This window comes from Rattus norvegicus, chromosome Y (genome assembly GCF_021556685.1).
Source record: "Rattus norvegicus strain SHRSP/BbbUtx chromosome Y, alternate assembly SHRSP_T2T, whole genome shotgun sequence".
Classification (NCBI taxonomy): Eukaryota; Metazoa; Chordata; class Mammalia; order Rodentia; family Muridae; genus Rattus; species Rattus norvegicus.
In genome coordinates, this window is record NC_141555.1 from 1,523,638 (window position 1) to 1,536,926 (window position 13,289).

At 37.6% G+C, this 13,289-nt stretch overlaps 1 protein-coding gene across 4 annotated transcripts in view; it reads right to left on the minus strand.

Annotated features, from left to right (window-relative positions):
* Positions 1–13,289, minus strand: part of Usp9y (ubiquitin specific peptidase 9, Y-linked) — a 144,729-nt gene that overhangs the window by 95,787 nt on the left and 35,653 nt on the right. For all 4 annotated transcript variants that reach the window (NM_001329902.2, XM_087601285.1, XM_087601288.1 and 1 more), the window contains 4 exon segments: positions 3,858–4,064; positions 7,500–7,604; positions 11,484–11,636; positions 13,109–13,244. In NM_001329902.2, the coding sequence (NP_001316831.2) occupies positions 3,858–4,064; positions 7,500–7,604; positions 11,484–11,636; positions 13,109–13,244 (601 nt within the window).

The window sequence follows — 13,289 nt, forward strand, 5'->3', positions numbered from 1 at the left end:
CGGAGAAAGAATCAACAGAACCAAAAGTTGGTTCTTTGAGAAAGTCCACAAGATAGATAAACCCTTAGCCAGACTAACGAGAGGACACAGAGAGTGTGTCCAAATTAATAAAATCAGAAATGAAAAGGGAGACATAACTACACATTAGAGGAAATTCAAAAAATCATCAGATCTTACTATAAAAACCTATATTCAACAAAACTTGAAAATCTTCAGGAAATGGACAATTTCCTAGACAGATACCAGGTATCGAAGTTAAATCAGGAACAGATAAACCAGTTAAACAACCTCATAACTCCTAAGGAAATAGAAGCAGTCATTAAAGGTCTCCCAACCAAAAAGAGCCCAGGTCCAGACGGGTTTAGTGCAGAATTCTATCAAACCTTCATAGAAGACCTCATACCAATATTATCCAAACTATTCCACAAAATTGAAACAGATGGAGCACTACGGAATTCCTTCTACGAAGCCACAATTACTCTTATACCTAAACCACACAAAGACACAACAAAGAAAGAGAACTTCAGACCAATTTCCCTTATGAATATCGACGCAAAAATACTTAACAAAATTCTGGCAAACCGAATACAAGAGCACATCAAAACAATCATCGACCATGATCAAGTAGGCTTCATCCCAGGCATGCAGGGATGGTTTAATATACGGAAAACCATCAACGTGATCCATTATATAAACAAACTGAAAGAACAGAACCACATGATCATTTCATTAGATGCTGAGAAAGCATTTGACAAAATTCAACACCCCTTCATGATAAAAGTCCTGGAAAGAATAGGAATTCAAGGCCCATACCTAAACATAGTAAAGGCCATATACAGCAAACCAGTTGCTAACATTAAACTAAATGGAGAGAAACTTGAAGCAATCCCACTAAAATCAGGGACTAGACAAGGCTGCCCACTCTCTCCCTACTTATTCAATATAGTTCTTGAAGTTCTAGCCAGAGCAATCAGACAACAAAAGGAGATAAAGGGGATACAGATCGGAAAAGAAGAGGTCAAAATATCACTCTTTGCAGATGATATGATAGTATATTTAAGTGATCCCAAAAGTTCCACCAGAGAACTACTAAAGCTGATAAACAACTTCAGCAAAGTGGCTGGGTATAAAATTAACTCAAATAAATCAGTTGCCTTCCTCTATACAAAAGAGAAACAAGCCGAGAAAGAAATTAGGGAAACGACACCCTTCATAATAGACCCAAATAATATAAAGTACCTCGGTGTGACTTTAACCAAGCAAGTAAAAGATCTGTACAATAAGAACTTCAAGACACTGAGGAAAGAAATTGAAGAAGACCCCAGAAGATGGAAAGATCTCCCATGCTCATGGATTGGCAGGATTAATATAGTAAAAATGGCCATTTTACCAAAAGCGATCTACAGATTCAATGCAATCCCCATCAAAATACCAATCCAATTCTTCAAAGAGTTAGACAGAACAATTTGCAAATTCATCTGGAATAACAAAAAACCCTGGATAGCTAAAACTATCCTCAACAATGAAAGGACTTCAGGGGGAATCACTATCCCTGAACTCAAGCAGTATTACAGAGCAATAGTGATAAAAACTGCATGGTATTGGTACAGAGACAGACAGATAGACCAATGGAATAGAATTGAACACCCAGAAATGAACCCACACACCTATGGTCACTTGATTTTTGACAAAGGAGCCAAAACCATCCAATGGAAAAAAGATAGCATTTTCAGCAAATGGTGCTGGTTCAACTGGAGGGCAACATGTAGAAGAATGCAGATCGATCCATGCCTATCACCCTGTACAAAGCTTAAGTCCAAGTGGATCAAGGACCTCCACATCAAACCAGACACACTCAAACTAATAGAAGAAAAACTAGGGAAGCATCTGGAACACATGGGCACTGGAAAAAATTTCCTGAACAAAACACCAATGGCTTATGCTCTAAGATCAAGAATCGACAAATGGGATCTCATAAAACTGCAAAGCTTCTGTAAGGCAAAGGACACTGTGGTTAGGACAAAACGACAACCAACAGATTGGGAAAAGATCTTTACCAATCCTACAACAGATAGAGGCCTTATATCCAAAATATACAAAGAACTCAAGAAGTTAGACTGCAGGGAAACAAATAACCCTATTAAAAAATGGGGTTCAGAGCTAAACAAAGAATTCACAGCTGAGGAATGCCGAATGGCTGAGAAACACCTAAAGAAATGTTCAACATCTTTAGTCATAAGGGAAATGCAAATCAAAACAACCCTGAGATTTCACCTCACACCAGTGAGAATGGCTAAGATCAAAAACTCAGAAGACAGCAGATGCTGAAGAGGATATGGACAAAGAGGAACACTCCTCCATTGTTGGTGGGATTGCAGACTGGTAAAACCATTCTGGAAATCAGTCTGGAGGTTCCTCAGAAAATTGGACATTGAACTGCCTGAGGATCCAGCTATACCTCTCTTGGGCATATACCCAAAAGATGCCTCAACATATAAAAGAGACACGTGCTCCACTATGTTCATCGCAGCCTTATTTATAATAGCCAGAAAATGGAAAGAACCCAGATGCCCTTCAACAGAGGAATGGATACAGAAAATGTGGTACATCTACACAATGGAATATTACTCAGCTATCAAAAACAACGAGTTTATGAAATTCGTAGGCAAATGGTTGGAACTGGAAAATATCATCCGGAGTGAGCTAACCCAATCACAGAAAAACACACATGGTATGCACTCATTGATAAGTGGCTATTAGCCCAAATGCTTGAATTACCCTAGATCCGTAGAACAAACGAAACTCAAGACGGATGATCAAAATGTGAATGCTTCACTCCTTCTTAAAATGAGGAAAAAGAATACCCTTGGCAGGGAAGGGAGAGGCAAAGATTAAAACAGAGACTGAAGGAACACCCATTCAGAGCCTGCCCCACATGTGGCCCATACATATACAGCCACCCAATTAGACAAGATGGATGAAGCAAAGAAGTGCAGACCGACAGGAGCCGGATGTAGATCGCTCCTGAGAGACACAGCCAGAACAGCAAATACAGAGGCGAATGCCAGCAGCAAACCACTGAACTGAGAATAGGACCCCCGTTGAAGGAATCAGAGAAAGAACTGGAAGAGCTTGAAGGGGCTCGAGACCCCATATGTACAACAATGTCAAGCAACCAGAGCTTCCAGGGACTAAGCCACTACCCAAAGACCTTACATGGACTGACCCTGGACTCTGACCTCATAGGTAGCAATGAATATCCTAGTAAGAGCACCAGTGGAAGGGGAAGCCCTGGGTCCTGCTAAGACTGAACCCCCAGTGAACTAGACTGGTGGGGGGAGGGCGGCAATGGGGGGAGGGTTGGGAGGGGAACACCCAAATGGAAGGGGAGGGGAGAGGGGGGAGGGGGATGTTTTCCCGGAAACCGGGAAAGGGAATAACACTTGAAATGTATATAAGAAATACTCAAGGTAATAAAAAAGAACAACAACAACAAAAAAAAAAAACAAAAAGAACAAAAAAAAACAAGCAGCAATGCAAAATGGTCAGAAGAAAACTTCATGAAATATTTCAGGCCTCTGAAGACCTAACCTTGATTTTTCTTTACCTGATTAAATTCAAATGAGTGAAGCCAGAATAAATGCTTCCTAGTGCTTTTTGCCTTTCCCTTTCAAAACAGAATATATTATTCCTATTAAATCTTTAACTCACTTTGCTAAAACAAAATCGTATGACCAAATCCAGTCAATTCTTCAAGATTTCTTTGAAAACAAAGTGCCAGAGTGAAATGCAAATATCCTCAAATTAATTAGCAGATTAAAAAACCCATAAAAAGTAAAAAAGAGACACTCCTTTACCTGGGAACAACTGTAATCAAGTATTTTTATGTGGGCACTGAGAGCCAGATCCATGATATCTACAGGCACATCATCACTGTGAGCAAGATTCCAAAGAAGATTCAACACTTTCTGTGCCATTACACCATCTTTATCATCTTCGGCAAGACGACGTATCAATTCAAGGAGTTTTTCACGTTGTTTTTTACTTGCATTTGTCCAGCTAGCCTACAAATTTAATATTGAGAATTTATGTATTTATTTGCATTAAATCATTATATTTAATTGTGCTATTTTTCACAACTATATTTAATTTCTTCTTCCATTCTTTTGCTTTCTCCTGGCAAACACAACCAAAATTTAAGAGTAAACATTAAAATGTTAATGATTGAGAAACTAAATAGATAGAATATTACAAATACATAGGCTAACTATCTCCTCAGGACAGAAGCATATTTCTGGCGATTCTAAAACTCATACTCATGAGGCTCTAAAAACAAACAAGCAAATTTGTGTGACTGCAAGCTGTTGTTTTGGAAAGAAGAAATTAAAACTTTAAATCAGAGGAAAGGATGATATCAAGAACCCCCACATCAAACCAGTTACATTCCAACAGAAGAAAAAGTGGGGAAGAGTCTCAAACACATGGGCAGTGGGGAAAATTTTCTGAACATAACACCAAAGGCTTATGCTCTAAGATCAAGAATCGACAAATGGGATCTCATAAAACTGCAAAGCTTCTGTAAGGCAAAGGACACTGTTGTTAGGACAAAACAGCAACCAACAGATCAGGAAAAGATCTTTACCAATTCTACAACTGATAGAGGGCTAATATCCAAAATATACAAAGCACTCAAGAAGTTAAGAGTCCAGATCACCAAATAATCCTATTAAAAATGGGGTATAGAGCTAAACAAAGAATTCTATTAAAAATATACAAAGAACTCAAGAACTGAAGAGAGGTAAATAACCCTATTAAATATGGGGCACAGAGCTAAACAAAGAATTCTCAGCTGAAGAATATCAAATGGCCGAGAAGAACTAAAGAAATGTTCAGTCATCAAGGAAATGCAAATCAAAACAACCCTGAGATTTCACCTCACACCAGTGAGAAAAGCTAAGATAAAAAACTCCGGCAACAGCAGATGCTGGCGAGGATGTGGAGAAAGAGGAACACTCCTCCATTGTTGGTGGGATTGCAGACTGGTAAAACCATTCTGGAAATCAGTCTGGAGGTTCCTCAGAAAATTGGACATTGAACTACCTGAGGACCCAGCTATACCTCTCCTGGGTATATACCCAAAACATGCTCCAACATACAAAAAAGACACATGCTCCACTATGTTCATAGCAGCCTTATTTATAATGGAAGCTGGAAATAACCCAGACATCCCTCAATGGTGGAACAAGTAAAGAAATCTGATACATTTATACAATGGAGTGGTACTCAGCTAGTAAAAACATGACTGCATGAAATTCTTAGTGAAACTGATGGAACTAGAAAATATCCTGAGTGACGTAGCCCAGTCACAAAAAAGCACAAATGCTTGGAATCCCTAGGAAAAAATTCACCAATCATATGAAGCCCAAGAAGGAGGAAGACCAAAAGTGGATGCTTCATTCCTTCTCAGAAGGGAGAACAAAATCCCAGAGTGGAGCAAGGACTGAAGAAAATGTCTCCAGAGACTGCCCCCATCCCATTTGCTGATGCTCAGCAGTGTTTGCTGACAGGAGCCATATACAGGTGTTTCCTGAGAGGCTCTGTCTGAAACCTACTGATTCAGGTGAAGATAGCTGCAGCTAACCACTGGACTGATCAATGGGACTCCAATGGAGGAGTTAGAGAAAGGACTGAAGGAGATGAAGGGGTTTGCAAGCCCACGAGAAGAACAACATCAACTAACTATACCCCAAATGTCAAAAGAGGTACCATGGACTAAACCACGGACCTATTGAGTAGACATGGAGGGACCCATGACTCCAGGCATCTATCTAGCAGAGGATGACATTGTCCAGGATCAATCACTTCTTGGGAAGAGAAGCCTTTGGTCCTGTGAAGGCTCATTTGCCCAATGTAGGGTAATGTCAGGGTGATGAGGTTGGAGTGGGTGGGTAGGAAGAGGAGCACCCCCAAGAAGCTGGGGGATGGAGGTGGAGGTATGGGAGATGGGGAAAAAGGGGATAACATTTGAAATCAAAATATATAAAATATCCGGGAAAGTATAATAAAGAAAATTGAAAAACACAGAGACAATCAATAAATTTTTAGATGCATGTAGCCAACCATAAGTAACCAAGATGACCTGAGCAGACTTTCAATAGCCAAAGAGATGGAAAGAGTGGTACAAACACTTGTAAGGAAGATACGTAAACTCACAAGACAGCAGATCTTCTGAGAAAGAATTAATAGCTGTATTTTAAAATATTCATAAAATAGGACAGCAAGGGACCGAGGATGACTCGAATACTATAAAAAGATAAATATATAAAAATAAAAAGAAAGAAAAGTTCCCACTTATTTTAAGGAAGTTTCAAGTTTTTATAATTAAGTAATTAAAATAGAATGTGCCTGAATAGGAGTACTGTTCAAATTATACCACTTCACAGAATTCAGTTAAAAAAAGAGCCAATTCATGAGTAATTACCAGTAGTCTCTTACACAATATCAAACTTTATTGTATATCTTTTCCTTTCCCTCAGGTATTTCTATTAAACAGTTTAATTTATGTAAAATGGTTCAGATGCATTAATTTTTGCTACCAAAATGAAGGTGTCTTCCATTACATCCTTTTACAATTCATAGTCATTTAATCTGTTAGCAACTACTGCTGATAAAATGTAAATAATGTTTCATGATGAATGTTCCCATTAATTTCTCCAGAATAAATCAGTAAACAGCAACTGGGACTAAAATGTAATTATTCACATACTAATGGAAAATATCATATTTTATAGTAGTCAGTGACTAGAAAGGCCCAACCAGAAAAGTAATTGCTTTAAGAAAGTATTATATCACTGAAGCCAATGATATGTAGCATATTAATATATCCTTACTGTCATAGGGTTTTAATTTTTGACTCCTAAATTCTCGAGTCAAACAATGCACAGAAAAAGAATCGTATGCCATAATATTTATACAGTGCCATCAACATGAATAAAGATACAGTATTATAGACTCCTGGACTATGTGTAAACTAGCATTTTTATATTCCTTTGCCAGAGAAGCTTGGTACTTTCTCATCCTATTCAAGTCTTTATATTTACACAGGTTATTTAGTCCTACATAAAAGAAAAATTTCTAGAAAGTAATAAATTAAGGAATTAGATAGTATGCTCAAGGGTGACTTAAAATATAACATAAACAAAACCAATTTTATGTTCTGAGGATAAAAGAAAATTATGGGAGGAGAGGCCGAGAAGCTGTGGCGGGACAGTGGAGGCTAATGTAAAGATCTCAATTTGTGTATTTACAGGTTGTTATCAATGTTTTTAAGGGATGGATGGTACTTGGATTTGTATGTTTAGGTGGGCAATTATATCTTATCAATTGAATCTAAAAAAAAGAAAATTATGATTAATATATTAGCTACTGGTTTTTTAAATGGCAGGAATTCCAAAATTCCTAATTGAACAATGATACTACTTCATTATTTGGCGTTTTACCTTAAAGCAATCAAAAAGATGATCAAGTTGTTCAGGAGAAAAATCCCAAGCCAATTTTGCTAGTAAGTCATGTACATTCTTCACAATAGCTTCATGTTTTCCAGCCTATTGAAAAAAATGAAGTAAAAATAAATATCACTGTATTAAGATGGTAACAAAAATCCTCAATTACCTTTCCACCTATAAATGTAAATACAATTCTTAGCATAAAACAAGTAAAGTCCTTTAGGTTTTTTAAATGACTTGCATATTAAATATGAAAACAGTAAAATACCAATAAAATTAAGAAAAAATTTAGATTAAAAAAAGAAAAATGTCTCAAACTTAGAAATCAGGTGTTCCAATGGCACATGCTCTAAGATCAAGAATAGACAAATGGGTTCTCATAAAACTGCAAAGCTTCTGTAAGGTAAAGGCAGTGACATTAGGACAAGATGGCAGCCAACAGATTGGGAAAAGATCTTTACCAATTCTACATCTAATAAGAGGGCTAATATACAATATATACAAAGAATTGAAGAAGTTAGACTCCAGAGAGCCAAAAAAATCCAATTAAAAATGGGGGTCAGGGAAGGGACCAGATCAACAATTCTCTGCACCCAAATACTGGGGGAGGGAGAGCTAAACCTTCAGAGAGGCAGACAGGCTGGGGAAGCCAGAAGAGACTACACTCTGCCCACATTTTTGACTCCAGAGGAAAATACCTAATGCCATCTGGAACACTGGTGCATGGGGGCTCCTGGAAAAAGGCAGCACAGGCCCTCCTGGTTGCTGCCCTCACTGAGAGCTCATAAGCAACACCCCACGAGCAAACTTAAGCCTCGGGACCACAGGTAAGACCAACCTTCCTGCTCCAAGTGACCTGCCTGGTGAACTCAGGACACAGGCCCACAGGAACAGCTGAAGACCTGTAGATAGGAAAAACTACACGCCCGAAAGCAGAACACTCTGTTCCCATAGCTGGCTGAAAGAAAACAGGAAAACAGGTCTACAGCATTCCTGACACACAGGCCTATAGGACAGTCTAGCCACTGTCCGAAATAGGAGAACAAGTAACACTAGAGATAATCTGATGGTGAGGCAAGTGCAGGAACCCAAGCAACAGAAACCAAGACTACATGGCATCATCAGAGCCCAATTCCCCACCAAAGCAAACACTGAATATCCAAACACACCAGAAAGGCAAGATCTAGATTTAAAACCTTTTTTGATCATGATGCTGGAGGACTTCAAGAAAGACATGAAGAACTCCCTTAGAGAAATGCAGGAAAACACAAATAAACAAGTGGAAGCCTATAGAGAGGAATCACAAAAATGCCTGAAAGAATCCCAGGAAAACACAATCATAAAGTTGAAGGAATTAAAAATGGAAATAGAAGCAATGAAGAAAGAACACAGGGAAACAACCCTGGATATAGAAAATCAAAGGAAGAGACAAGGAGCCATAAATACAAGCATCACCAACAGAATACAAGAGATAGAAGAGAGAATCTAAGGAGCAGAAGATTCCATAGAAATCAATGACACAACTGTCAAAGATAATGTAAAAAGGAAAAAGCTACTGGTCCAAAACATACAGGAAATCCAGGTCTCAATGAGGAGATCCAACCTAAGGATAAAAGATATAGAAGAGAGTGAAGACTCCCAGCTCAAAGGACCAGTAAATATCTTCAACAAAATCATAGAAGAAAACTTCCCTAACCTAAAGAAAGAGATGCCCATGAGCATAAAAGAACTCCAAATAGATTGGATCAGAAAAGAAACTCCCCCGTCACATTATAGTCAAAACACCAAATGCAGAAAATAAAGAATATTAAAAGCAGTAAGGGAAAAAAGTCAAGTTACATATAAAGGCAGACCTATCAGAATCATACCAGACTTCTCACCAGAGACTATAAAGGCCAGAAGATCCTGGACAGATATCATACAGACCCAAGGGAACACAAAAGCCAGCCCAGGTTACTGTATCCTGCAAAACTCTCAATTAACATAGATGGAGAAACCAAGTCCAAGTGCATCAAGGACCTCCACATGAAACCAGATACACTCAAACTAATAGAAGAAAAACTAGGGAAGCATCTGGGAAACGTGGGCACTGGAAAAAATTTCCTGAACAAAACACCAATGGCTTATGCTCTAAGATCAAGAATCGACAAATGGGATCTCATAAAACTGCAAAGCTTCTGTAAGACAAAGGACACTGTGGTTAGGACAAAACGGCAACCAAGAGATTGGGAAAAGATCTTTACCAATCCTACAACAGATAGAGGGCTAATATCCAAAATATACAAGAACTCAAGAAGTTAGACCACATGGAGACAAATAGCCCTATTTAAAAATGGGGTTCAGAGCTAAACAAAGAATTCACAGCTGAGGAATGCCGAATGGCTGAGAAACACCTAAAGAAATGTTCAACATCTTTAGTCATAAGGGACATCGAAATCAAAAGTATCCCAAGATGTCACCTCACACCAGTGAGAATGGCTAAGATCAAAAACTCAGGTGATAGCAGATGCTGGCGAGGATGTGGAGAAAGAGGAACACTCCTCCATTGTTGGTGGGATTGTAGACTGGTACAGCCATTTTTTAAATGAGTCTGGAGGTTCCTCAGTAAATTGGACATTGAACTGCCTGAGGATCCAGCTATACCTCTCTTCAGCATATACCCAAAAGATGCCCCAATGCATAACAAAGACACATGCTCCACTATGTTCATAGCAGCCTTATTCATAATAGCCAGAAGCTGGAAAGAACCCAGATGCCCTTCAACAGAGGAATGGATACAGAAAATGTGGTACATCTACAGAATGGAATATTACTCAGCTGTCAAAAACAATGACTTTATGAAATTCATAGGCAAATGGAGGGAACTGGAAAATATCATCCCAAGTGATGTAACCCAATCATAGAAAAAGACACTTCGCACACACTCATTGCTAAGTGGATATTAGCCAAAAAGCTTACATTACCCAAGATGCAATCTATAGACCACTGGATGCTCAAGAAGGATGACTGAAATGCAGATTCTCCCACTCCTTCTAAAAGGGGGAAAATATCCATAGGAGGGGATGTGGAAGTAAAGTTTACAGCAGTGACTCGGGGAATGGCCATTCAGAGCCTACCACACATGTGGCCCATATATATATAAACTAGTTAGGATTGATGAAGCTAAAAACTGCATGCTGAAAGGGACTGGATAAGATCTCTCCTGAGAGACACAATCCAGAGCACGTCCAATTCAGAGGTCACTTCTAGCAGCAAATCAGCAAACTGAGAATAGCACCCCTTTAGGGGGAATTAGAGGAAGTATTGAAAGATTTGAAGGAGCCTGCAACCCCATAAAAACAGCAATGCCAACCAACCAGAGCTTCCAGGGACTAAACCACTACGAAAAGACTATACATGGACTGACTCAGGGTTTCAACTACATAGGTAGCAGAGAATAGCCTTGTTGGGGCACCAGTGAAAGGGAAAGCCCTTGGAATTACCAATGTTGGACCCCCAGTAGAGGGATATGAGGGAGGGCAATAAAGGAGATGTATAAGGGGAATACCCGAATATGGGGAGAAGAATGGGAGGGAATGGGGGCTTATGGACAGAAAACTGGGAAGGGGAGTAACATGTGAAATGTAAGTAAAGAAATATATAATAAAAAATTTAAAAAAAGATACCACAAGGAAAATAGCAGAGACCAAGGTTTTGTTGACACTTCAGAAAAAAAAATGGTAGCAAATACTCCAACAGCTTAAAAGGATTTTGCAGAATGACCATGCGAAGAATGCAAACACCGGGGCTGGAGAGATGGCTCAGTGGTTAAAAGCACAGACTGCTCTTCCAGAGGTCCTAAGTTCAATTCCCAGCAACCACACGGTGGCTCACAATCATCTGTAATGGGATCTGATGCCTCTTATAGTGTGTCTGAAGACAGCAACAGTGTACTCATAAATAAAGGAAATCTTTAAAAAAAAAAAGAAAATTTCTTACCTGTGCTGCCCAGATATTATTAAGATCCTGTAAAGTAAGAGCCTTTTCTTTAATTACAAAACGAAGAATCTTCTCTAGCTTTTCCACATACTGTGGTTGATGAAGGCTATCTTGCAAGACTATGGATAAGATATTATTTTGTTGTATCCATTCCTAAATTAAACACAGCATAAATATTTAACTGTAGAAACTGAAATTTTTCCAAAAAGCAAAATAAAAATAGTTCAGAATTTTTTACTTGTTATAAATAACAAGATTAATTTTAATGCAGATATTAAATATTGCAACAAAGCATTTTAAAAGATTATATAAAATTAATGTATAATAGATTATACATATAAAATGCACCCAATGAAGAGAAACATAACTACTTCTTAAATGTGTAACGAGTAACTGCATCAAATTAATTCTGACATGTAGAGAAACTTTACATATATGTGTTACATATTAGTTATCATATATAAAAGCAATTTGTATATTTCTGTAAGAATGTTCTTTGGGAAAATGTATTCAAAATATCATAAAAACATCACATCATATTTATTTATAACTTTAAAAATGTTTCATACTTGCTCAATGCTTCAGCATAGGGGAATGCTAGAGAGGTGAGGTGGGAGTGGATGGGTAGGTGAGGGGGCATCCATGCAGAGGCAGAGGGAAGGAGGGTAGAATAGAGGGCTTACAGAGGGAAACCAGGAAGTAGGACAGTATTTGAAATGTAAAGAAATAAAATAACCAATAAAAAATTTACCCAAATTGGAAGAAAATACTTCTTGTATATCTGCGGAGAAGTGCTAATTTAGTTTGTGAACACTATGTGTAACTCTTACATGATATCCTACAAAGCAGATACATTGCATGTATATATGAAATCTGAGCTTTAATGTTTAGTCAAAGACTTTATCTTTGACAGTATTTTCACAATTGTAAAAAAAGCCTCTAGATTTTGTCACATTTTGGTAACTAAGTCAGTGATTATTTTTCACAAATGTGTATTTAGTATTTGTAAAAAATCTGTACTAAGAAATTTGATGTATGATATTCACTTCAAAACCAAAATATTTGAGAAGGGATTCCACAAAAAATCATTTACTGAATTACAGGTATAATCATCCACTTTAAAAGATCACCATTCTAAACAAGTTGCATATATTTAGACTCATGTTTACAAAAAACACAGGAAGTTATTTAACACTTCTTTCCAATTCATTGCTTATCATTTAAAAATGTTTAGTACTTTTAAGATTTTACTTTTAAAACATATATATATGGATATATACACACATATATAATATACATATATATATACACACACACACACATATATATATATATATATATATATATATATATATGCATGCCCATGCTATGTGCTCTCTCAAAACTAGTTACATATCTCTGAGTGTTAAAAACCAAACTAAAGCCCATGGGAAGTACAGTGGATTTTATTTTTACTTTTACTCTAGAAGTAACTGATAATTAGAGTTGTTGCTATGTTTTGTCATTAGGTCTCAAATGATCAAGAAGAGAACTGAATCTCATAAGCTATTCTAAGACCTTCGGGCCCCTTAGACAATAAATAAAATAGGTAAAAATATGTTTTGTTATTTTTTTACAGAGCTTACTGCCATTCGCTCAGCGGTTAGCCACTCTTCTTCAGAATTACCATGCCGATGTGTATAATATGACACACTTGATAGCACCTTGTTAATTTCATTCAGCGCATTCATCTTCCCATTAAAAGAAGAAATCTGTAGCAATCTATAAAAAATTGCAACCAAAAAATGATTTTTAATCATTTACATC